The sequence below is a fragment of the Gallinula chloropus genome (assembly GCF_964237585.1).
Source record: "Gallinula chloropus genome assembly, chromosome: 5".
Taxonomy (NCBI): Eukaryota; Metazoa; Chordata; class Aves; order Gruiformes; family Rallidae; genus Gallinula; species Gallinula chloropus.
Window position 1 is genome coordinate 45,588,883 of NC_140090.1, and position 23,302 is coordinate 45,612,184.

General features: G+C 46.3%; 1 protein-coding gene across 1 annotated transcript; it reads left to right on the forward strand.

Annotated features, from left to right (window-relative positions):
- Positions 1-1,080: 1,080 nt before the first annotated feature.
- SIRT1 (sirtuin 1) lies at positions 1,081-22,215 on the forward strand (the record flags this gene model as incomplete). The annotated part of the gene is made up of 9 exons (XM_084264310.1): positions 1,081-1,528; positions 4,146-4,262; positions 5,276-5,517; positions 6,760-6,912; positions 11,098-11,245; positions 13,818-13,897; positions 18,002-18,188; positions 19,053-19,610; positions 20,114-22,215. 9 exons carry the CDS (start codon positions 1,081-1,083, stop codon positions 20,434-20,436), a joined length of 2,256 nt encoding a protein of 751 aa, XP_084120436.1. The 3' UTR covers positions 20,437-22,215.
- Positions 22,216-23,302: the final 1,087 nt, after the last annotated feature.

A 23,302-nucleotide genomic window follows, 5' to 3' on the forward strand; every position in this document is an offset into this window, starting at 1 on the left:
GCCCTACAGCCGCGACCACTGCGCATCTCAGCGGCGAACGCCGGCCTGGAAGAGAGAACCCTGAAAGGCGACGGAACAAATCCCGGTTCCCGCCACCCACCATCAGGGCTCCGCGGAGGGGACCCGAGCGCCCCGAAGCCCCTCGCCGTGGCTCAGGAGTGCAGGTGCCGGGGCAGTCCCGAACGCGCAGCGTGCAGGTGCACACCCCAGCCCGGCCAGGCTGGCAGCGCCGTAACCCTGCGAGCGCCTCTTTCCGTGCGTACGGGAAACGAGGAGCCACCGCGATGCTCCCGGCACCGCCACCCACCCAGGCAGAGCAGCTCACAGGAGGCTCGCACCAGCTTCACTCCCACCCCCGCCCCGTCAGTGGGGGCTGCACGGCGGCCCCACAGAGCCCCTCAGCAACTGGAAACCACGGGCAGGAGGCACCGCTCGCTCCTCGGGAAAGGGCGTTCCCCAGCGCGGCGGAGAGCCTGGGGATTTTTCAAGCGGTCCGCAACCGCAATGCCGGGGCCCGGGAGCGCACACCGCACCCGCCATTTGCTGGGAGCACCCGGCGGAGCAGCGCACCGCGGAGCGAGGTCACATGGGACTGACACACGGGGCGGCCGGACAAGGCCCGCAGGGACGGGGCTGCCCCTTCCCGGCCGCGAGCGCCCTCCCCGCCCTGCGGCAGCGACCGCCAGACGGCGGCGGCGGGGCGACCCCGCGCGCTCCAGCCTCCGCTCCCGAGCGAAGCTGGCGCGGGGACGCGCAGCCACGTGACGAGCAACCTGCAACAATACGAGGAGCGTGCGCGTGGAAGGAGCTCCCCCAGCCGCGCGAGGGAGGTGGGGGTGCCGCCGCCGTCACCCACACCCCCCCGCCCCTCCCCCTCCCCTCTCACGTGACCCGGTTTGTTGTTGTTGCGGCCTCAGTGGGGCGGGTGCCCGCGTGGGCGGTGGCGCGGTCACGTGCTGGGTTTAAATCGCTCCCTGGAGGTGGGGGAGGGGGCCGTGGCGGAGGCGCTGCTGCGCGCTGCGCCGGGCGGGAGGGAGGGAGCGAGCGAAGGAGGGGGGCGGTGGCGGTTGCTTCGCCAAGATGGCGGACGAGGAGAGTTCGCTCCTCCGCCCGAGCGACGGCGGCCCCGGCGGCGCGGCCGAGAGTACCGAGCCCGCTCTGAAGCGCCAGCGCCTGGACTCGGAAGACGGCGGCTGCGGGCGGGGCGCGGCCTGTGCCCAGCACCAGGCCGCGGGGCCGCCGCCCGCCGCCGCTCTGGCGGCGGAGCCGTCGGGGGAGGAAGCGGCCGTGACCGGCGGCGGCGGCCGGCCGAACAAGGAGGACGAAGGAGCGGCGGTCTGGAGCGGCGGGGACAATAGGGCTGGGCCGCCGGGCCTGCTCCGGGAGGAGCCGCCTCCGCAGCCGCGGCAGCGGGGCCAGGGGGAGGGGGCGGAGGCGGTGCCCGGCGAAGACGCGGCGGAGGCGGCCATTGGCTGCGGGCGGGCGCAGCGTTCAAACGGGGAGGCCGAGGCGCCGGCCCTGCATCCCGGTGAGGACCCCATCCCTCCCCTTCTCTGCTCGGCGCGGCGGGTCGCGGGCCACCCTCTTGCAGCCTGGCGGGGGCGGTCTGGCCGCCCAGCCCGCGTTGGGAGAGGCGGCAGCCTTGCTCCTCCCTGCGCGGCCGTTCGCGGCCGTCTCCACGCACGACTCCCCCCGCGGGCGCCTCGCCGCGGCGGCCGCCCGGCTCTCCCGCCGGGCCGCGCCGCTCCTGGGGAGGCCCGGCGTTCGCCTGCCGGGGCCCGGGGCGGAGAGGGCCGCAGCGGTGGGCGCTGGCCGCGGGGAGGGGGGGATCGCCGAATGCGCGCCCTGCTGCTTCCACCTCCTTCAACAGGCGTCGGGCGCGGACTCGGCATCTGCCCCTCCACCTTTCTGAACCTGCTCGGTTCTTGCCCCGCTCGATCTGCCCTCGCCGAAGCCTGTCGTTCCTTACACCGGGCTTCGCGGGAGGAGGTCGTCTCGGCTCTCGCTTCAGAAAGAGTTTATCTTGCCGCATTGCTTGCAGCGAGTTAATTAAAAATGAAAAATCCTAAGCCCCGTTCTTGAGCTTCCAAAGTTTCTGTCGTGATAAGCCTTTCACTTCGGTTTCCTGGAAGCTTGCGCGGGAGCAGCAGTCTCGAGCCGTTCTTTGACTAACTTCCAGGTTGAGATTTCGGTGACCACAGCACAGGACTGAACTACGATCTTGTCAGAGTTCCTTTGCAGGTCGTGTTTGCAGTGTGCTGCTCAGGCAGCATCCTGTGAGAGTACTGAGGCAGCCGGGTTTTGAGGGAGGGGGTTGCCATTCATGTTGGGTTTTAAAGTAATGCGTTAGAAAGATTTCTTAAAAGACATGTAAAAGCACTGTGTCCAGCCAGGGAAGTCTTTACATTTTCTCTTAGAATGCAGTTATTTTGCCTTTAAGGCCACAGTAAAGTTCTGCAGCAGATCTCTGCCAGTGCAGAAGCAACCCAAAACGGACCAGAGCTGAGCAATAAGCTTGGAGCAGCCTTAGTAGTTAAAAACATCACTGGAACAGCACAGGAGCAAAGCTAAGCAGCTCTTACCGGCACCTTATATGAATGAAGCCTTTTTGCTCAGATTACTCTGATGCTGAGGCAAGTGTTAACTGTGCATTGCTTAGTTCTAGGGTGTGTTTCCTTTAGCCCTTTGAGGAATGGCGTGAATACAGAGGGACTGTCAAACTTGCTTCAGCCTCCTTGCATCTGTCACAGTATTTTTTAAATGCAGGACAGCTAGGAGTCTCAAACACCCTAAACCTGGTTTCTTTCTGCAGCGGGCGTAAAAGGCCCCTTTGCAAAACTTGTGCTTCCCTTGTAATGGTGTGTCCTCACCAGCTTGCTGCTTCTTCCTAATGCCGTTGTATGCTGACTTAATGCATAATGAGGTGGCAGTGAAATGCTGCAGATATGTGGATTGATCATGTCAGTCAGCACTCATGGGCTTGAAAAAACAAGGCAGCAAGCACAAAAAGTGAATTTCTGCCCTCTACTTCTTTCCAGTCTAATCAGAATAAAGGACTTATGCAAACAAGGGAAAGAACGGGACAGCGCAACCTCTGGATAAAACTTGATTCATTCTGTGGAGTTCTTTATTTAAGGGTGAGGTGAAGCAACCTAGCTAAAATATCGTAGGGGTTCACTTGAGTAGAGAGAGAAAACGGTTCTACGGAGGCTTAGCTTTAGGGAGTGTGACTGAAACTCGTTCTCCTTTGTTCATAGCCTTAGATTTTCACCAAATTAAGCTGCAGTTGCTGTGGTTATTTCTAATAAAGTTGATAACAAAAAGTAGTCTGCTTGGGTTGAAATGTGGGCTTCCCCTTAACTGTTAGCTTGGTAGCACACGCTCCAAGAGAAAAGTCACTTTCTTCTCTGGGCTCCACTATCTAGATGTGCAATTGAAGTTAGATTGAGTTACTCTGGCTCAAGGCCATGAACTGAGCTGAACTAATACGTGGTACACCTAGCCAAGCCCAGCTGTGGGGCAGAAAAGATGAGAGCAGCTTAGTGAAGGTGGTCCAAGGCAGCGCGTTTTCAGTCGTGACGTAACCAACACCTCACCAAAGCAGGTATGCGTCGCCTGTCGCAGCTCAGCCGCCAGACAACAGCCTCACGCAATTCTGTACCTGCCTTGTATCCAAACGTGTCTTTGGGGGGTGGTTCCTTTTAAAACGCTGTGCTCTTAAAACCTTGTCCAGGATTGGTGGCGCATTGTCATTCTGTCCAGTCTCTCAGCTGAATGAAGTGAAAGAAATTTTAAGAGAAAGACGTTTTCAGTTGTACCTTTAAAACATTTGGGTTTTTTAAAAGATAAAAGCATCCTTAATGCCCAACACTTGATAGAATGGGAATTTCATCCAGGGTGAGATCCAGCCTGCTGGAGCCTAGTATTAAGAGAGCAAAGCCTGCAGTAAGTCTGCTGAAGGCTCGAAGGCGTATCTAGAAACTCTTAAGCAGCAAGCGTCTTCTGTGTCTAAGTGGCAAAACCTCCTCTTTGTATCTCGTGGCATTCCAATTTAAAAGCATGCAGTTTGGAGGTCTGTGATATTTAAATATGTGTTGGTACCGTTTGCCTCGAGTGTAACCAGTCACCGTTGTGCTGTCTTGCAGATAACTTCCTTTTTAGTGATGAAGTCATAGCCAATGGTTTTCATTCCTGCGACAGCGATGAAGATGACAGAGCCTCACACGCGAGTTCTAGCGACTGGACCCCGAGACCACGTATAGGTAGAGGCCTCTATAATGTTCTTAGATGCTCTTTGCCTTTGAACAGTTACGTAACTCTGAAGCACACTCACACACCCTGAACACATTTATGACATATTTCTAGCCTACTTCCTTATATTAATTCTCTAACACCAGGATGGTTCTCGTATGATTTTAGGGCTCGCTGTCTGAAGTGGTATATCAGATCGGGGATTATTAGATTGCATATCTATGGCATATTAGCAACAGACAGGTTAAGCATGGCAGCTAGGAATTGGGTAGAAAGCTCAAGGTCACCCATGACTCATGCAGGACAGCAGCTTCCAGGTTGGGGCTTGAGGGCTTTTGCCATTCACAGGCACAGTAATACCATAGCATATGTTTTGCCAGCATCGGTAAGAACAGCAGTGAGAAAACACACTACCCATAGCATCAGCTCTTTGGGTCCTTTTAGTTTTACTTCTTGAGATTTATGCATTTTTCTGCCACTCCTCTAATCTTGAGTGTTTCTGACAAGATTGCTGTGATGGCTTTGGGAGGTCATGTCTGAAATGGTTGGCGTTAGGTGACTGGAACAACAACAAAACCCCGTGGGATCGGTGGGCCCTGTTTGTTTCTTTAACGTGACTGTTTATAATATGACTAGAAAGTGTTTGTATGTTTGGTGTCTCTTCAACTTCCTACCATAAAAACCTTACAAAGCATTGGAAAAATACAGATGAAGCGATCAAGTGGAAACACATGAAAATCTTGTTGCATAATAAGCAAACCTCTGAGAGTCACCGAGCGTGCTATAAGCTGGGATTTCAATCTTGACTAACCCTCTGTGAAATCCATCACAGGTTAACATAAAACCCTAAGGAACAAGTAACTCCCCCAGCTATACTTCACAAGTCTGACCAAAACATACAGGGGCTTTGGTGAACAAAGCTTCAAATCAGATTAATAAAACTGCAGTAGCAAATAGTAATAAATAACATGTGGAAAAACACTTGACTCAATGCTAAACATTTATATTCTCTTAATTTTCATAGGTCCCTACACTTTTGTTCAGCAGCATCTCATGCTAGGTACCGACCCACGGACAATCCTGAAAGACCTGCTGCCAGAAACAATCCCTCCACCTGAACTGGACGATATGACACTGTGGCAAATTGTTATAAACATTCTTTCAGAACCACCAAAAAGAAAGAAGCGGAAAGATATCAATACTATTGATGATGCTGTGAAACTTTTACAAGAATGCAAAAAAATAATGGTCTTGACCGGAGCTGGGGTATGTATTGCTGCAGTGTCCATGAGGGAATATATAGGTGGTTGGTTAAATACTTACCTGAGGCTTTACAGCACGCCGGTGACGTGACCTCTGTGGCGTTTGTAATCAGACAGTTGTGCTAGGTGGGAAGAGGGGGCACAGCTGTCTGCGAGAACAATGCAGGCTGCAAGACTGGAGCTTAACTTGGAAATTACAAGATCTGTCTTCTTCTAAGAACGTATTCTTTAGCATTTAAACTTATAAACAGTCATTGCATGTAAAATAGCTATGGAGCAAGGTCACTTCTGCCTGTTCCAGAACATGTTCTGTCCTCATCATTTTTTGCATTAAAACAAAGGTAATGATTTTTTAAACAGAAGGTCAGCGGATCTTTTCAGATACCCAATGGAGCTAGAGGGGTGGGGGTAGAAGAGTCAAAATCACCCCAGAGAAAAGAAGCGGGGGAGCAGAGTATAGGGTGAGTTTGAGTATATGTCAGTAGACTGGACTTTACTTTTTATGTGTGCCACTCTGCGACAGCAATGAGATTACTCACTGACTAAAGAACATTTTTACTCTTGCACATTTGCCCCTTTATAGACAACAGATTGTGATACAAAAGCCAAAAGTCACTTTCTGCTTCAAACACAGAGGGTGGGATACTGTTCAGAGAAGATGAGTAATCAGCTTGTTAGAAAAGGCACAGCAGTCCTTCTCTTTCTGTAATTACTGTCATACACCCGCTTCTCCTCCTCTTCCCATAGCATTCTGGGGTACCCTCTATTGACCACTCCAGCACGTTGATAAGCGATGTTTGTCATCATCAAAAGGTTATTCTGTTACTGTGTTAGCATGTTAAAAAAGAAAAAAGACAAGCAGCCTGTCTGAGCCTAACCTGACAGGTCAACGAACACTTACTGATCTAACCAAATGCAGGGCTATTTTAAATTTCTGTTCGCTCCCTACAAAGCTTCCACCAGTGTCAGTAAGTTCCCATGTCCTACTACTGCCTGTACGGAGTGTACTAAAGGGGTTTTTGGTCCAATTGTCAGATTTTGTTACTGTGCTGTTTCTCCTGCTTGCAATCTGGGAATTGTCACATTGCTGCAAAAAAACCCCCAACAACCTACGGAGAACCCAGACTGGTTTTGTTGTTAATGTTCCTGCGCAGAAAAGCGGTTTCCCAAATAGCTCGTACCCTAACAACTCTTCACAGCCAAATACTTAATTGTGCTTATTTCAGATTGCAAAAATATATTTCAGGTGTCTGTGTCTTGTGGAATACCTGACTTTAGATCCAGAGATGGCATCTATGCACGCCTTGCTGTAGACTTCCCAGACCTTCCAGACCCTCAAGCAATGTTTGATATAGAATACTTCAGGAAGGATCCCAGGCCATTTTTTAAGTTTGCAAAGGTATGGTTTTCCAATAGTTCTTATCTTCATCAGTAGAGACAGATAACAACATTGAAATTGGATATACAGCTACTCTGTTAACAGAACGGTGACATGGTCTTGTTTATAAACAAGACAGAAATCTGTTCATGTATTGGATTGACCTGAATGAGAGACCTCGCCCAGTGGCGTAACGCTCGCTCCTTGGGCAGGTCTTTGCTATGTATCAGTTGTATTGCAGCCATGTATTAGCCTCAGAAATACTTAGCAACATCTTTTTTGCTTTTCAGCTTATTTTCACTGTTCTGCTGTATGTGTTACACCTATGGCCATTCTAGATGGTGCCTTTCATTTGAGGGGGGATAAACAAAAGGTGGTAGTTACCTGATCAGACTTCGATAATCTTGGTTGCTGTTCCTTCCTCGGGAAAAAAGGAGAAACCTCTGGCCAGCTGCTAAGTAACTTGAGAGGCTGTGTTTGAATTTTACAGGCTGTGGCACGCTCTCCAGTGTCATCCACTGCACTCTACATTTTATCACTGTATTTACAACAAAGGGGCCTGAAGCAGTTCCAGGCACTAAGAAGTTTGTTCTTTGAAGCTTTGATACAGCCATCACAAGGGTCTGTGCAGCTCAGAGTTAAAGCTGTTTTGCAGGGACTGCCTTTGCTTAAAAGGGAGAACACAGCAGTTACTGGGAAGATGTTAGTGATAGTAAATGGCTTAAGAAGCAGGAAGTACCTCTCCCAGATAACGAGCTGTAGAAGCTGTAAACACATGTAGAAATTTTTTAAAACTTGCATTTCATCTGGAATTCTTCGGGACCAAAAAAATCAAAACCAAACTCTTCCATGAATTACTACAGGACCAGCAGCAAGGACTTGTGGAAATCAATCAGCACTAGTTGTGCTTAGATTTTATGCTACTGCTCCATTACGTTACAAAGATTGGAAGAGAAAAATCGGCACATTCATCAGCCACTTGGCTTTCTCTGAAAGCTTCCTATCCAGATGCTAACATATTTTGATGCTTGTTGGTATACTCAGTTCCTTGGGGTTTTAGTATTCAATAACAACACCAAAACAACAATAAAAGACCACGGCAAACAACAAAACAACTTCCTTGAAGCCTGTCGACACAGACATTTTACTATAATAGTCCAAATCTAATTTGGCCGATACTTTTTTACTAAAATACTTTCTCCTCCTTTCCTGTCCATTGGCTCAGTTAAAACACTGATTTTCTTTCTCCATTAAATCTTAAGTGCCTTAAACTCAATGGGCAAAGAACAGCCAAAGAAATTTGCAGAGCTTGGTGGCAGAAGGTGCGTCGCTTCTCCAGAGGAAGATATGAAAGCTGTTGGGACCACATGAATGTCTAATTGTAAAGTGTAATAGCCCAGGCACCATCTAGGTGATGGCGCTATGAGCAAACCACTGATCTTTGCTGCAGTCTAACTCCGAAGACCCACGTAGCTTCAGCATTACAAGTAACTTGAAATACTGTGGAGAAGAAAAATGTCTTTCAGAAAGTCTTTTCTGTTTGTTACTGGTCGGGCTATACAGTAGCTGAAGGCAGAGCTGTCCCAGAGATTATTTTAACAGTTCACTGTTGCACTAGAACTTTTGGTTCAGCTTGAAGTATCTACTGGTAAAGGTCAGCAGCAGCCGCCTCCTTGCTGAGTTCTGTGAAAAAGCCTCACCTTCTCAGGTGGGACTCCAACCCCGTGGCAAAAGAGGACTGGAGAGCAGAAGATCTGGAATCCAAGCTCCTCCCCTAAGTGGATGCTACTGAGCAGCAGAGCAGTGCTGCTGCTGCCGTCCTCCTTGCAACACACCAACCAGAGGTTTTGCCTGGGCTGGTCAGCTCTAGACCGAGGTTCCTAGTGCGAAGCTTTCGGCTGGGTGCCCACGTTTCATGTTTCCTTTTTGGCAGGCTCCGTGTGGGCAAACATGGGATGGCTCTACAATAAAGTGCCCAACATGCTCTTTAGATTTGGGGAATGAAGAGCTTCCCTCTAGTTGAGGTAGGGGTGGTCCAGGAGTGGCTCAAAGGGATTAACACACATAAATCCATGGGCCCAGAGGGGATAGATCCACGTGTGCTGAGGGAGCTGGCGGAAGTGATTGCTGAGCCACTCTCTATCATCTTGGAGGTCTTGGAGAACAGAAGTGCCTGAGGATTGGAGGATAGCCAATGTCACTCCGGCCTTTAAAAAGGGCAAGAAGGAGGATCCCAGCAACTATAGGCCAGTCAGCCTCACTTCTGTCCCTGGAAAGGTGATGGAACAGCTTGTCCATCTCCAAGCAACTGGAAGAGAAGAAGGTCATGAGGAGTAGCCAGCATGGATTCACCAAGGGGAGAGTGTGCTCGACCAATCTCATAGCCTCCTATGATCTCATCACCAGCTGGGTGGATGGAGGGAGAGCAGTGGATGTCATCTACCTTGACGTCAGCAAGGCCTTTGATACTGTCTCCCATGACATCCTGATATCAAAGCTGAGAAAGCATGGGATAGATGAGTGGACAGTGAGGTGGGTTGAGAATTGCCTGTTGGACCGAGCTCAGAGGGTGGTGATCAGTGGAGCAGAGTCTGGCTGGATACCTGTGACTAGCAGTGTTCCCCAGGGCTCAGTGTTGGGTCCAGTCCTGTTTAATATCTTCATTGACAGCCTAGATGAGGGAATTGCATCCACCCTCAGCAAGTACGCCGATGATACAGAGCTGGGAGGAGTGGCTGACACGCAGGAACACTGCGCTGCCATCCAGCGAGACCTGGACAGGCTGGAGAGCTGGGCAGGGAGAAACCAGATGAGGTTCAACAAAAGCAAGTGTAGAGTCTTGCACCTGGGAAGGAATAACTGCTTGTATCAGTACAGGCTGGGGGATGACCTGCTGGAGAAGAGCTCTGTGGAGAAGGACCTGGGGGTCCTAGTTGATGACAGGTTGGCTATGAGCCAGCAGTGTGCCCTGGTGGCTAAGAGGGACAATGGGATCCTGGGGTGCATCAGGAGGAGTGTGGCCAGCAGGTCTGAGGAGGTGATCCTCCCCCTAAACTCTGCCCTGATCAGGCCCCACCTGGAGTATTGTGTCCACTTCTGGGCTCCCTGATATAAAAAAGACACGGATCTCCTGGAGAGAGTCCAGAAAAGGGCTACAAAGGGCCTGGAGCATCTCCCCTATGAGGAAAGGCTGAGTGAGCTGGGACTGTTCAGCCTAGAGAAAAGATGACTAATTGGGGACCTCATTAATGTTTATAAATGGCTGAAGTATGGGATGCAGGGGGAAGTGGCCAGCCCCTTTTCATTGGTCTGTGGAGACAAGACAAGGGGCAATTGCTGCAAGTTGGAGCACAGGAAGTTCCACACCAACATGTGGAAGAACTTTTTCACAGTGAGGTGACAGAGCCCTGGGACAGGCTGCCCAGGGAGGTGGTGGAGTCTCCTTCTCTGGAGATACTCAAGACCCGTCTGGATGCCTATCTGTGCAATATGAGCTAGGGAGCTGCTTTGGCAGGGAGGTTGGACCCGATGATCTCTCGAGGTTCCTTCCAACCCCTGTGATTCTGTGATCTACACACCTACTCTACCTTGCTCTCAGAAAGTTTAAGCACCATCAGGCACAGTGGAGTTGCTCTGCTAGGCCATTTGGTTTTAACTCAATGGCTGCTGTAACTGGCTAAATTGGCAAAGCTGCTCTGTGTGGCACCCCTCTGCCTTCCCCTTTACATCCCATGTAATTCTCCTTTCTGAACTTCTAGGAACAGCTGCTGATAGTGCTGAGGAATAAAAAAACCACTTGAACAAAAAGAACAAAATCCCAATTCTTAGTGAAATTAAATTTTTGTTGGACTGCAGTTAAGCAATCCGTGTTTCTACTAACAAACAGTGATGTCACTTGACACTTAGAAAGGAAAGAAAGCTTTCCCATGTCATAGTTCTCAACCCCCAAAAGATCTAAATTTCGTTTCTGTGCTGTTTGAAGAACAAAATACTGCCTTGAATGGAGCAGTTCATCCTGACATCATCAGAAGCTCAGCTGTCAAGAGAGTTGGATCTGTGAGAAAGAAATGGGAAAATGCAAAGGGAGCGACAACATTACCTGCTGACCTAATGGTTACTGATAATATTTATCTCTCTGAATTACTGCAGTTAAATAAAGACATCGTGTATCCATTTACGCTTCTAATGTACTTCTGAATTCCCTAGGAAATCTATCCGGGACAATTCCAGCCATCTCTCTGTCACAAGTTCATAGCTTTGATGGATAAAGAAGGAAAACTACTTCGCAACTATACTCAGAACATAGACACACTGGAACAGGTTGCAGGAATCCAAAGGATAATACAGTGTCATGGTTAGTGGCTTCAGTTTCACTTACTTTATGTGTGGGAATGATTTTTACTGGTGCAAGTGACAAGGCAATTGTTACTGGAGTTATTTTTCAGTTGGTATCTCTTGGCAACAAATGCTTTTAAATGGTTTAATTTAAAATATTTTTTTTTTAGGTATCTTAAGTATTTAAATCATAAGTGTTTCATGTGGAAATTTCAGAACTTACGCTCAATAAACTGTGTTCTTTGCATATCAGTGACGATCCGCACCCTGTTTGCACAAGCCTTAGGCCTTACCCTTTATTTACACGCAGGCATGAGAACGTGGCTGGAAATGGGTCTCTGCACAGGTCCCTCCCGCTGTCAGTGAAGTGCAGTTTGGCTGTCACCCGATTCTTTGCTTAGGTTATAGTCCAGTGAGACCTGAAACTGTGCCAGCGCTTCAGTGATTTTAGCTCACGCCGTAAGGAATTGTGCATTGGTCACCAGTTGGGTTCACCTTGTTACACCTTCAGCATTATACACCTTCTGTAATTACAATACCAAATTAAGTGGAATCTCAGAATCAGTTGCTTCGTAGGCTTTCCAAGGAATTGCAGGTGTCAAGCTAAAAGTACAAGGATTCATTTTTTAAGGAAAGGACGCAGAAAATGAGTTATTAAAGTGCGTGTTTGGATCATTTAGGAGACTTCTGGCAAATAAATTGTTTAAAAGCCACACTGGCACATCCATAAGGCCTGTCCATCTAATTCCACCTTTTCCAGGGACCAGACTCACTTGGTTTTCTGAGCTACAAAGCTTAGCTCGGTGCCAGATCCGTCAGTTTGAGGCAGAGCCAACATGGTGCTGCACTGCCGTGACTGCATAGCAGACAGCAGCACCCTGCCTGTTGAATAACCCAAATCCAGTCCTAGTTTCCCTTTGTGCTTAGCATGCTGTGCATTTTCTTTTGGTTTTTATCTGAGGTATTTTTCATGAACTTACACGGTTGTGTCTTTGCACTGGCCTGCTGGCTCCACATCCCTTGGGCATGGGGCAGCACCGCTTCCGGATCAAGTCATCCTGAGGGTAACAAATAACTCACGTATAGTAGAGTTGCAAGTAGCTAGCAACAGATGCCTTAGGCAGGATTAGATCTGCCAGCCTGACAGCCATGTCCCTAACACACTGTATAAAGGCCTCAATTGTTACCATAAACAAATTATAACGAGCAAATAACTGTCTTGGGAATCCCTCAAGTCCTGGGAGTTGCAATGCTGAGCCAGCATTTCAGGAGCTGTGCACTTTCCACACCAGCAGTGATTCGCAGACCTAAACTCACTTCATGAGTGATCTGCTCCAAGTTTTTCCTGGGCTCTCGCTCTTCGTCTGGCCCCAGAATAGACTTCAGTGTTGCACTTTGCCCCAGAATCCCATCCTTCATGGCTACTGTGCATAGGTTACCAGCAGAAAACAGCTTTGGTCTGGGTGGCTTAAAATAACACTGAGACAAAGTTCTGGCACCAGAGGTTTTTAGCTATCCATAGCATCTGCAAAGCTTTCTACATGTTAATGGTTACCTTTCTAAAAGTTTCCTTTTCAACAGAGACTTTTGTAAACCACACACCCCCTGTACATTACACAGTCACAGGGCATTCTTACTGCCCTCATACCACCATTAGAAATTAGAGAGCTCCAGCCTGTTACTATATGAGTGACATGTTCCAGTGCAGGGTCAAACATCCACAGTTTTTTTAGCCCTTGCTTCCCAACTAGAAGAAAATCTGACAATTTTTCTACCTTATTAGTCAGTGTTCCTTCAACTTCTGGTGTTATTCTTCCCAGAGCTACAAGGTCGTGTAGGCTTACTTCTCCACACTTGTGCACCAAAGGTCCACATTAGTTTGCCACAGTTACTTCACCCCATGTACTTATCTCTCTCAGCCACCCGATAAGCTTTCCCTTTAGACCAAGAGAGACACAAGCACTCTACCAGGTACTCAGGCACCACCTTCAGCTGCTTCAGAAGCAGGCTGCTTAAAGCTACTAGGTGGCTGGACAGAGCAGCAATCTTCACACCATCTTGCCAAATAATCAACGCTGGATACCAGGTTCAGAGCAGTGTTTCAGTGTGACCAGTGTAGCTGGAACTTCTGATTTCTGCTGAAAGGAACTGTACTGCTATTTGGTTGCCTGCAGTGAGGTTTTTACTAATGCATTTCTCGTTTTGCCCTACAGTTTCTTGATTTCATGGGGGTTCGTGAGCAGGTGCTGCTGGGTGCAGAGCTGGCAGCGCTACTGTTAGTTGTGCAGAGGGGGAAAGGGAAGGTTCTGTTCTTCCCACCTCATATACGCTTGCGCAGGTTGGGGCACAATAAATATGATCAGTGGTGCGGTATTTCTCTGCTCCCACAACAAGATTTCTGCTGACTAACATCTAGAAGAACTACGTCTAGCACTGCAAGTATCTTCTCTTAATTTTGTGGTACTTTTTTAACAACTGATTTTTCAAAGCACTGCAACATAACAGCCTTTGTGTCCAAACAACTTGGGCAAGAAGAGCAAATCTGAATGACTGAGAATCCTTATTTCTACCATACGGGTTTTTCCCCTCAGGTTCCTTTGCAACAGCTTCCTGCCTGATCTGTAAATACAAAGTTGATTGCGAAGTTGTTCGAGGAGATATTTTCAATCAGGTAAAAAATTTACTTTAACTCACTGCAGCTTTCTAATAAGTAATTCTCTAAAAAAAGACCCCCAACAAAATAAACCAACAACCCCCCCCCCCAAACACCACGCTTGATTTTCTTAAGAGATCTGCTTTTAAAAGGCTACCTGTCTTTGCATGTATTTCCTAAACGTGCTTATCTGTATTTTAACATTTCCTATAGTATTTAAAAAGTGTAATCAAATACTACACTGCAGAAATTAGGTCATGGGAAGAAACTAAGAGTCTGTTTTTAAAAGGCACCTCAGAAAGGTAGAGGTTAAAATGGTAAGTTGGAAGTTGTATTTATACCTGGAGTTATGTTAACCCAAGCTCACGGTCACGCTGAGAAGGCATCCTCAGCTGTTTGTAATGTCAGTTGCTCTTTGAAAATTTACCTCTGTTAAAAACACATTTGAGCAATAGACAATGCACAGAGAACCTGCTAAGTACAGAGCAGCCTCTGAGCGAGGAGGAGGATGGAGTGAGATGCCAGAGGTTGCTCTCCAGGACTCCAGCTGTTCTCTGTTCCTGACTCCCCACACCTGGGTTGTCCAAGGCAGGAGTTAGTTCTGCTCTGTCAAAGCAGCTGAACCTTTGGCTCAGGCAGAACCTCTTTGCTCTTATTCTCCATCTTTTGGAGGGACAGAGATGACACTTCTCTGATCAGAAGATCTTTTTATACAAATGGAAGGGCTCTCTCTGTAGGTTCATGGGGTTTCTTTTGTTTAATGCTTAAAGTCCACATTTGCAACTTTCGATGTGGAATATGGAAGCAATGTCACTCTTGCGGGTATTACGTTTGAAGTGGAGCTTGATGCAAGATTTTCAGAAGAGAAGTTTGAGTTAAAGCTTTAAGAAACACCAATCTTGTGAGCCTGAAGCTTCATAACACTGAAACACTGACTGAGAAATCTGGTTTACTTTGTTCATAAGAATATCACTTTTGAGAACTTTTTATCTTACAGATGTTTACTGCTCCTTTACCTTCAAAGCCAGAAGGAGTTTAGCTTCTTTTCCTTCCAAGCAACCTTCCTAAGCACATTGTAATTTTCTGGTTTGATTGTCAGTGGTCAAGACTCCTTTTCCTAACACCACCTTGTGTATGTTGATAACCAAACTTCTGCCCCCACAGCCCATCCCTGCTGGTGGTCAGTAATGAAGCGTGGGGAAGTGAAGAGGCCTGTAGCTGTACTTGGAGCATCATGAGAGCAAAGAGGGTTCTTACACCCAAGATGAGACCGAAGGAGTTCTTTACACTCAGTTCCTCAGCCCTAACCTCACAGTGCTGTTGCCAGGTGCATCTTCCCAGGGCAAGCCTGAGCTGTGCTGTTATTTTCATAAGGCAAAATAAATAACGGTTATTGCCGAGAACAATTTCCCATGAGGAGAGATAGACCTACTGAAAGAAAAAGACACCCTTCCTCCTTTATGCCTGGAAAAAAATAATTGTTCTATTTGCCATCAATCTTTATTCCCTAGCATGCATCGCCCAAGCCAGCACTACACGGTTCCTTTGTCTCCAGAATGCAGAGTTTGGGGCCTTAGAAAAGACACCTTTTCTCTACTTCCAAAACAAAACACTGTCCATTTCAGCAGGTCTGTTCTTTAACAATCTCTCTTTCATGAAAATGGTTTTTGCACCTGGGTCCCAATAGAAAGCCCCGCTTCAGTCTCTGCTGTCCTCCAGTTCAGTTATGCATGGCGTCAGGTCCTTAATTTCCCTAAAAATACTACCTCTCCTTTGCTCTGGTCCATCCTCTGATGGTCATCAGTGCTTCAGCATCTTGCTGCCAGGATTTCCTTTCGACATGCTATAGACTGAGAATTGTTTGAGACCATCTGTTAAGACAACTAGCGATTTCTTGTTGCTGCTCTTCATTCTTTTGCCAATTCCCAGACAATGTGCTCGTTCCCTGTAGCGCGATTCTCTCTCTTGGTTGCTGTACACAACCATCCCTCTGGATGAGAAGCAGCAATAAATCTCACAGAGCTTCTGCATAAAACAATTGTCAGTTGCTCTTCAAAATGCCACTTTTACTTTGCTTTTGAGTGTTTTAGGCAGCTTTGAGGTACAGTGAGAGTGTGTCAGGTTTAGGTAGAGGCCCAAGAAGCAGAAAATATGCACCAGTTCATGGATATTCTTAAGCCAATGTTGTCTTTACTAATCTTGTTTTTGATACGCAGATAAATCAACAAGAAATTCAATTTCTCTCTCATTAGACATCAGCAGATGTGGTGGGGTTTTGGGGGAGTGCTGCTCCTGGAGGGAAGAAGGACCCTAGGCAATTGAGTGGCCAATTATCTAGCTTTAACTTCTTGGTATCAATTTCAGCTCTTGGAATAGATCTTCCCCCTTACTGACGACCTTTCTGAGGATTAGCAGAGAAGCTGGTGAGTAGTGTAGTGTTGTAATGCATTTATGGGCCCCTTACAGTGATTCAGATTATTTGGATAGGGCCATCAGTTGCTCTACAGAGATCTATTATGTCACAAGTCATTGGGTTTCCTGTGAGAAACAATAGAAACAGTTAATATTACTCAGTCTCTTGAAATCAAAAGTTAGAGGTCTTCATTTCATCTTCCTCCTAATACAGAGCAAATTATTTCCCCTCCATAAGCTTCCAACTGAAAGTGCAAATGCATCACATCAGCAGAAGAGACAGCAGGAAAAAAAGGCTTCAGGGACGTTTAAGCACTGTGCGTGTTACGAGCTCTGACACATACAAATCTGGGGAAGAGGTTCAAGACTGATTCTATGCATCTGCTCCTCCTTGGGGAGTTCTTTAGTTGGTTTCCCTTTAGCATGGGGGTTGCTTCTTCAGCTCAGCTACATAGTGAGGGCTCCTCCATACCACATCTTAGTTCTTGTGCCGTATTGCTTTTTACCCATCCTTCCCACAAGGCATTCTTCAAAGGAGGACTGGATTCTTTGCTGGAAGACTGGCATTTTTGGGCAAGGTCCTTTTGACACTAGGGGAAGGCTTTGTGATGTTTTCTCACTTGCAAAGCACTGTCTTCTGTCCTAGCAGGCATCCATAAGCTAGTTCTTCAATGTACACTTTCTAACGTGTGTATAATTTTTTTCTGCCTATGTTCTCTGTACAAGAGGCAGTTGCTGTGCATTTAAATGTCAGCTTTCATGCATTTTCCTATTACAGTAGGCAACATACATCTCTTGGCACCTTTACGTAGCAGTAATTCACTTGTGACGACCGCTGTAGGGTTGCGGCTACATTTAGCTCCGTAGGTGTACTCTGGGGTACTGTATTTTGGCACTACAGCTGGGATGACTTGACCTATGTGAAGGAAAAGTTGCTCAGTAGTAACTGAAGCACTGTCTGTACATCTGTCGGTCCCCTGCTTGCTTGTCTTCTCTCTGAAAAAGAGTCTTAATAAAGAGTTGAAAGAGGTCCCAAAGATCAGCTCTGGTTGTGGGATGAAGGGGAGCCGCCTTCTCCACAAACATCACTCTCGTCCGCTTTTTTAGCGAACAAGGATTCTGCTCTGTTTTTGGAGGAATTGTAAAAGTTTAAAATGGAGACCAAACAGAAGTTTTCCTGTGCTCTTGTCGTGTATGCTTTTTGCTAGCCACCTGCCACAGTGCCGTGTTGCTTTCTGTGCATAACACACACACCCTTCCGGAAGAGAGGAGAAAGTAGAGAGCTAAAGCTCTAACAATAACCTGCTCTCCGATGAGGAAGGGTTTTAAGATGGCAACCAACAGCGAAATCTAAGCTTTTGCTCTGATTAAACCAAGAATAATAGGAGGCAATTACTCATTGGTGCTGAGCATGACTGCCAGACTTTGGCTTAGTTGTCAGCTAAGCGCTGTGGTGTAGATCTGCGTGGTTTCTCCCTTTTGCTTAAGAGGACTCCCTCTTTATTCCTGCTGTAGGTTTATTTCTGCATGCAGTTGCTGCAGGCTGGAGTAAGGAATGTACTTGTCTGTGTAGACACAGAATAACGGAGTGAGGAAATATCACTGAAACTTCCTTGTCTTCCCCTGAAGTCAGTCACTGTGAATTGCTAAAATCTGAGGTTTTCAAGGGTGCAGCCTTGAGCTGTAGTAACTGGAGCTGTTGTAATGCAGGTTGTACCCAGATGTCCCAGATGTCCACCTGACGAACCGCTCGCTATCATGAAGCCAGACATCGTGTTCTTTGGAGAGAACTTACCTGAGCAGTTCCATCGTGCCATGAAGTATGATAAAAATGAAGTTGATCTCCTCATTGTCATTGGGTCTTCACTGAAAGTAAGGCCAGTAGCATTGATTCCAAGTAAGTGACTATCTCTGGTAATATTTCCTTCCATAGCATTGGATCCAAAGCGAAATTCTCAGTTAAAAGCTCTAAGAAGTGCTTTTGGCTTGATTCAGTGAAGGAACTAGATTAAGTGTTGGCTGAGTGCCACTGTAAACCAAAATCCAAATTAGAAAAGGTAGCACATTCTCTATGCTTTTTCTGCACCCCAGGCAGACCTTGAGGTAATGGAACAATCTGAAAAAACTCCTCCTGAAGACTTGAACGACTTTGTACAGAGATTCAGTTTGTTTCTCTCCCTGCTTGCGCTTCACAAAACCATTGCTCTTTCTATGTCCTAGGACTGGACTTGGTTACCTGAGGAATCAATGCTAGGTTAACCAGACTGTGGTGTTTGGAAGCCTTAATGGCAGGAGTGGGGCAAGCAACTCCATACAGTGTAGATTGCAGCGGGAAATATTTTGACCTAATTAAGGGGGTGTCATTTACCAGCAGTGTTTTTATTCCTTATATACACCTAAGTACGTAAAGGGAACACACAAAAATTGATGGTGTTTTCTAAGAGGGTACAGTACCAGTTTTAAAAATCTTTGCAACACTTGAGCAAATCTTGCTCTGGCCAGTATTTCTGTGCATGTTTCTCAGTAGTGGAGCAGAGGAACATTTTGCACTGCAAAGAAAGGGGCAAAAAAAAAAAAAATCAAGATAGGCTGTAGTAGGCATAGCATCTCAAACTGCTGTGATGTTTGAGATGGACTTCCCGAGACTGTCTCGCTGCAAGCGAACGCACAAAGAGAAGTCTGAGGAATTAACTTTCTAAGTAGGTCGCTGCTGACAGTGAAACTGAAGTGACTACCGCAAAATTCTCTTCTCCTTAAATAGGTTCCATCCCCCATGAAGTGCCTCAGATCTTAATTAATAGGGAACCTTTGCCTCATCTACACTTTGACGTGGAGCTTCTTGGAGACTGTGATGTTATTATTAATGAATTATGTCAAAGGCTAGGTAGCGAATACACAAAACTTTGCTACAACTCAGTAAAACTTTCAGAAATAACAGAAAAGCCTCCACGAACACACAAGGAGCTCGAGATGCACCCAGCCGAGCTCCCACCTACACCTTTAAACATTTCAGAAGACTCTAGCTCACCAGAAAGGATGACTCCACCAGACACTTCGGTGCCGTCTGCAGAACACCCAGCTGAATGTAAGGTAGAAAACTGTGATCCTGCCTCGGAAACTAAAGGGACCCGCACAGAGGAGAAGCTTCAGGACACACACGCAGTGTCAGGAAGCCCTGAAAATCCTCCTAGTGAATTAATGAACTCTGAAACGATGAAGGAAAACGGGTCTAACAACGGAGAAAAAGAAAAAAATGAAATACAGAAGAAGTGCTGGGCAAACAGACCTGCAAAAGAACAGATTAGCAAAAGGCTGGGTGGTAAGTGCTAACTCATTTCAGTATTTTGCCTTTTTTTTTTTTTTTTTTGGCTGAGATGTTTATTCTAGACGTAAAGTAAAGAAGTAAATAAGGGTAACTTAGTTAGAAGAGAGAACCAGTGGGTTTTGCTGGTGGTTTTTGTACAGGCAAGTCTACAGAACGCAGGATTACATCCTTTCTTTCTCTTGGTGAAATCGACAGGACATTTTCTTTTCATTCAGAATAGGCTTTGTAATCAGTGATTGCATGCTCCCTGAAAAGAGCAATGTTTAGGAGGCTGAAGTTCAGTATCCAGAAATAAATCCGTTCCTAACTTTTTCAAGTGCCTTTTCAGAAAAATTAGTTGGGTCCTCGGGTGTTCAGAAGCTGGTTACACTGGGTCACAATTTGGTGTGGCACTGTGGAAAATACATACATGTAGATACCTGCTAACCAGAAGCCTGTGAGATCTTTTATGAATAGTTTATTTTAGCCTTCGATTGACTTCTGTAATTCTGTTTCAGGTACTCAGTATCTGTTTCTACCACCGAATCGCTATATTTTCCACGGTGCCGAGGTGTACTCGGATTCTGAGGATGATATCGTATCTTCTAGCTCTTGCGGGAGCAGTAGCGAAAGCGGTTCATGTCGTAGTCAGAGCTTAGATGTGGAGGATGAGAGCGAGATTGAAGAGTTTTACAATGGCATAGAGGATGAGGATGCTCCTGAAAGGGAAGAGGAACCAGGATTCGGGGAAGATGGAGTAGAGCACGATGAATCGGCAGCTGATCAATCTGCCGATACGAACGGAGCTGCAGGGACAGATCATCCAAGCAACAAGTTGTAGACCGACCACTGACTGGTTACAGGAACTTTTCCACCAGCATTAGGAGCTTTGGCATGTCAGAACATGAATGTTTACGTCTGAATTTAGAGCAACAAAACCATAAGGATGTAGTGTTTCTAAACAACTAAAACAGATTTTCATGCTTAGTTTTTTACCTTTTTCAATAAAATTCTATTACTGCGCACTCAACACTAACTCATCTTTTTTTTTTTTTAAGGTACTAAGAATATCTAGACAATTGTCACTATGTTCACTTTTAAGTTTATCTGTCCGATCAGGCATCCCTGTATATAATGCATATTTTTGCTTAATGAATTTCAGCTTTTGTTATTTTTTAAACAGTTTTGAAAAAGCCATTGGAATGTTAAACTAATATAAAGGGAACAGCTAATTTAGACCAAAGAATGGTATTTTCACACCTCTTGCTTTGTAACAGTTTAGTTTATTTAAACCCTTCCTAGGCTTCTGCTAAACCTTTTCATTCTGGCCTCCTCTGTCATTAAACACTGGCATTCTCTAAGACCTACTGTGGCAGCTAATTTTTTGCTTTAACAGTTACTTTGTATGTTTGAGACATACTTCAATGTGAGTAGATAGTTAAATGGAAACAAGACAGCAAGCACTTGAGAAACCCCGGGTTTCTGAGGCGCAAAGTGCTGTGAAAATGCTTGGATTACAGAGTTTTCACGCTTCCTATGGACATTGACACGGGCTCCTGGGTGATTAGAATACTGGTGTTTTAAAAACAAAATGGATCCCCCACCACGGTGGAAGTTTTTCACATCGTATACAAAAGCCAAATATAGCGCAGCTTGCATTAAAAATAGCATCTGATAAACTGCCGAGGCTCCAACGCGGGAGGCTGGGCTGAGTTCAGAACAGCGTTTCTGCTAGCGTGTGAGAGCGCGCAAAGAAACCCCACAAGCTCTTCCTTTATTCCTAGCGATGCAATGCCACCAGGAGAACCTAACTCATATGGGGAGCCTCTGCTTACACCCCTGAGCGGGTAAAACCACAGCTTAATAGCCTAACCTGGAAGCACGCTGTTTGAGGTCTCAGGCTGGGAACAAATCACTTCCCACCTGCCAGCTCCACCTTGCATAGTAGAAGAAAAGCAAATACTCGAGTTATTATACACTGTATGTTCAAGTGCTAGACTGCCTTAAAACTGGATGTTGCAAACTTTCAAGTGCAGAGTGTTTCCAAGCCTTTAGAACTATTTTGTAAAATTGCACAGTGCAGTAGTAAGTGAAACAGCGTTTTCTATAAACCACTTTTTCAACATCAGCCCAAAAGAACTCTACGATGTAGATTATTCATATACTTTGCTTTAATATTTATTACATTTTGGAAGTTGTATAGCAGCTGTTCTTTGAGCGTAAGATACATCAGTGAAGAAATACTGAAGAACAGCCTCCTGTATTCATCAAAAAAATGTTGGCATGTTGTTTCATTATCCAAATTTAATACAGCTCTTATTTGGCTACACTAAAGAATGCAATATGTTTAGTTTTCACTTGCATGTCACAATGTATTAGTTTGTGCTATAGGAGATATTTTAAATTGAAATACTTTGTTTTAAATTATTTTTACAGTGAGGATTGTTTTCTGCTCTTTTATATTGTATATAGTGTCTTTTATGTAATCTACTGGCATATGTTTTGTAGAAGACTGTTTAAAATGACTGGCTATCTTCCTGCAACTTTTGAAATACAAAACCAGTGTTTTATACTCGTATACTCTGTTCTAAAGTCTATTAAAACTGTCATTTGATTTCTGGCTTCTGTTAATTTCTAGTTAGTTCTTATAAACTTAACAAAAGATGCCCTATGAAGTCAAGGTGTACCCTTGCTGATGTAAATGGCTTTTTTCCCCATCTGCCCCTTGGCGGGAGGAGGTGGAGGAAGCCTGAATGAAGCCAGTCTGCACTGACTTCGGTAAAATACCCTCTGAAAGCACAATGCAATGGCATCCCTCAGAAAAACATGTTTCTCCTCCCAAGCCCCGCCTTAACCTTACATGCGTTTGCTGAACGAGAGCTGGTACTCCAGTACCTCGCAGCCCTGCCACCTTTCCTCTACCCAGCACAAAGCTGCCTTGATGTTTGGCATTTGCTGCTTCAACCCAGCCCCAAAGGGCCACATCTGGGAGAAGCTTCCTGCAAGGAACCTGCCCCACACAGGAGTTTGGGGCATGCGCAATCATCACGTACATAAATACCTCGCTAGTGTTTTGTCCTCACGCAGGTAATGCCTGCGGGATAAAGCCTGCGTTACATTTCGGGTGCTGTTCTCACCTGCCTGGCAGAGCTGAGAAAGAACCCCAGCTGCAGAGAGCCCCAGGTGAGCGAGTTCTTGGCTTGGCCCGTGGCTTCCTGGGGGCCGCAGCTATTTTGACCCCCACACTGCAATGATCCAAGGGCCAGGGCCAAGTTTAATTTGGTTTCACTGTGGAACACCTTACTGTTTTGAGGATCCCTCTGTGCTTTGAACCGTCATCCCTCAAATAAAAGTTACATCTCTATCAGGAAAAAAAAAAAACCCAACCCCTAAATTTCTTTATATAACTCACATGCTTGAGACATAAAGTATTAAAACCACTAAATTTTCTTTACACAGATAATGTTTCCCCATCAAGTACTGCTTACTCTGCAATTCAGTTCACCTCAAGTTAATATCTACATTTAAACAGTGACTCGGAATGGGCAAATCTAAAGGCAGTTGCAATTGCAAAATACCCTTATCAACAGTGTGACTGGAGAATAAAATCCAGTTCAAAATACAGACTAGACTTTCATGCTAAAACCTTTGGCCACGTCCGTGTAGCAATGGATTTTAAACAAGCTACGACTCACCAAGTCACAGAG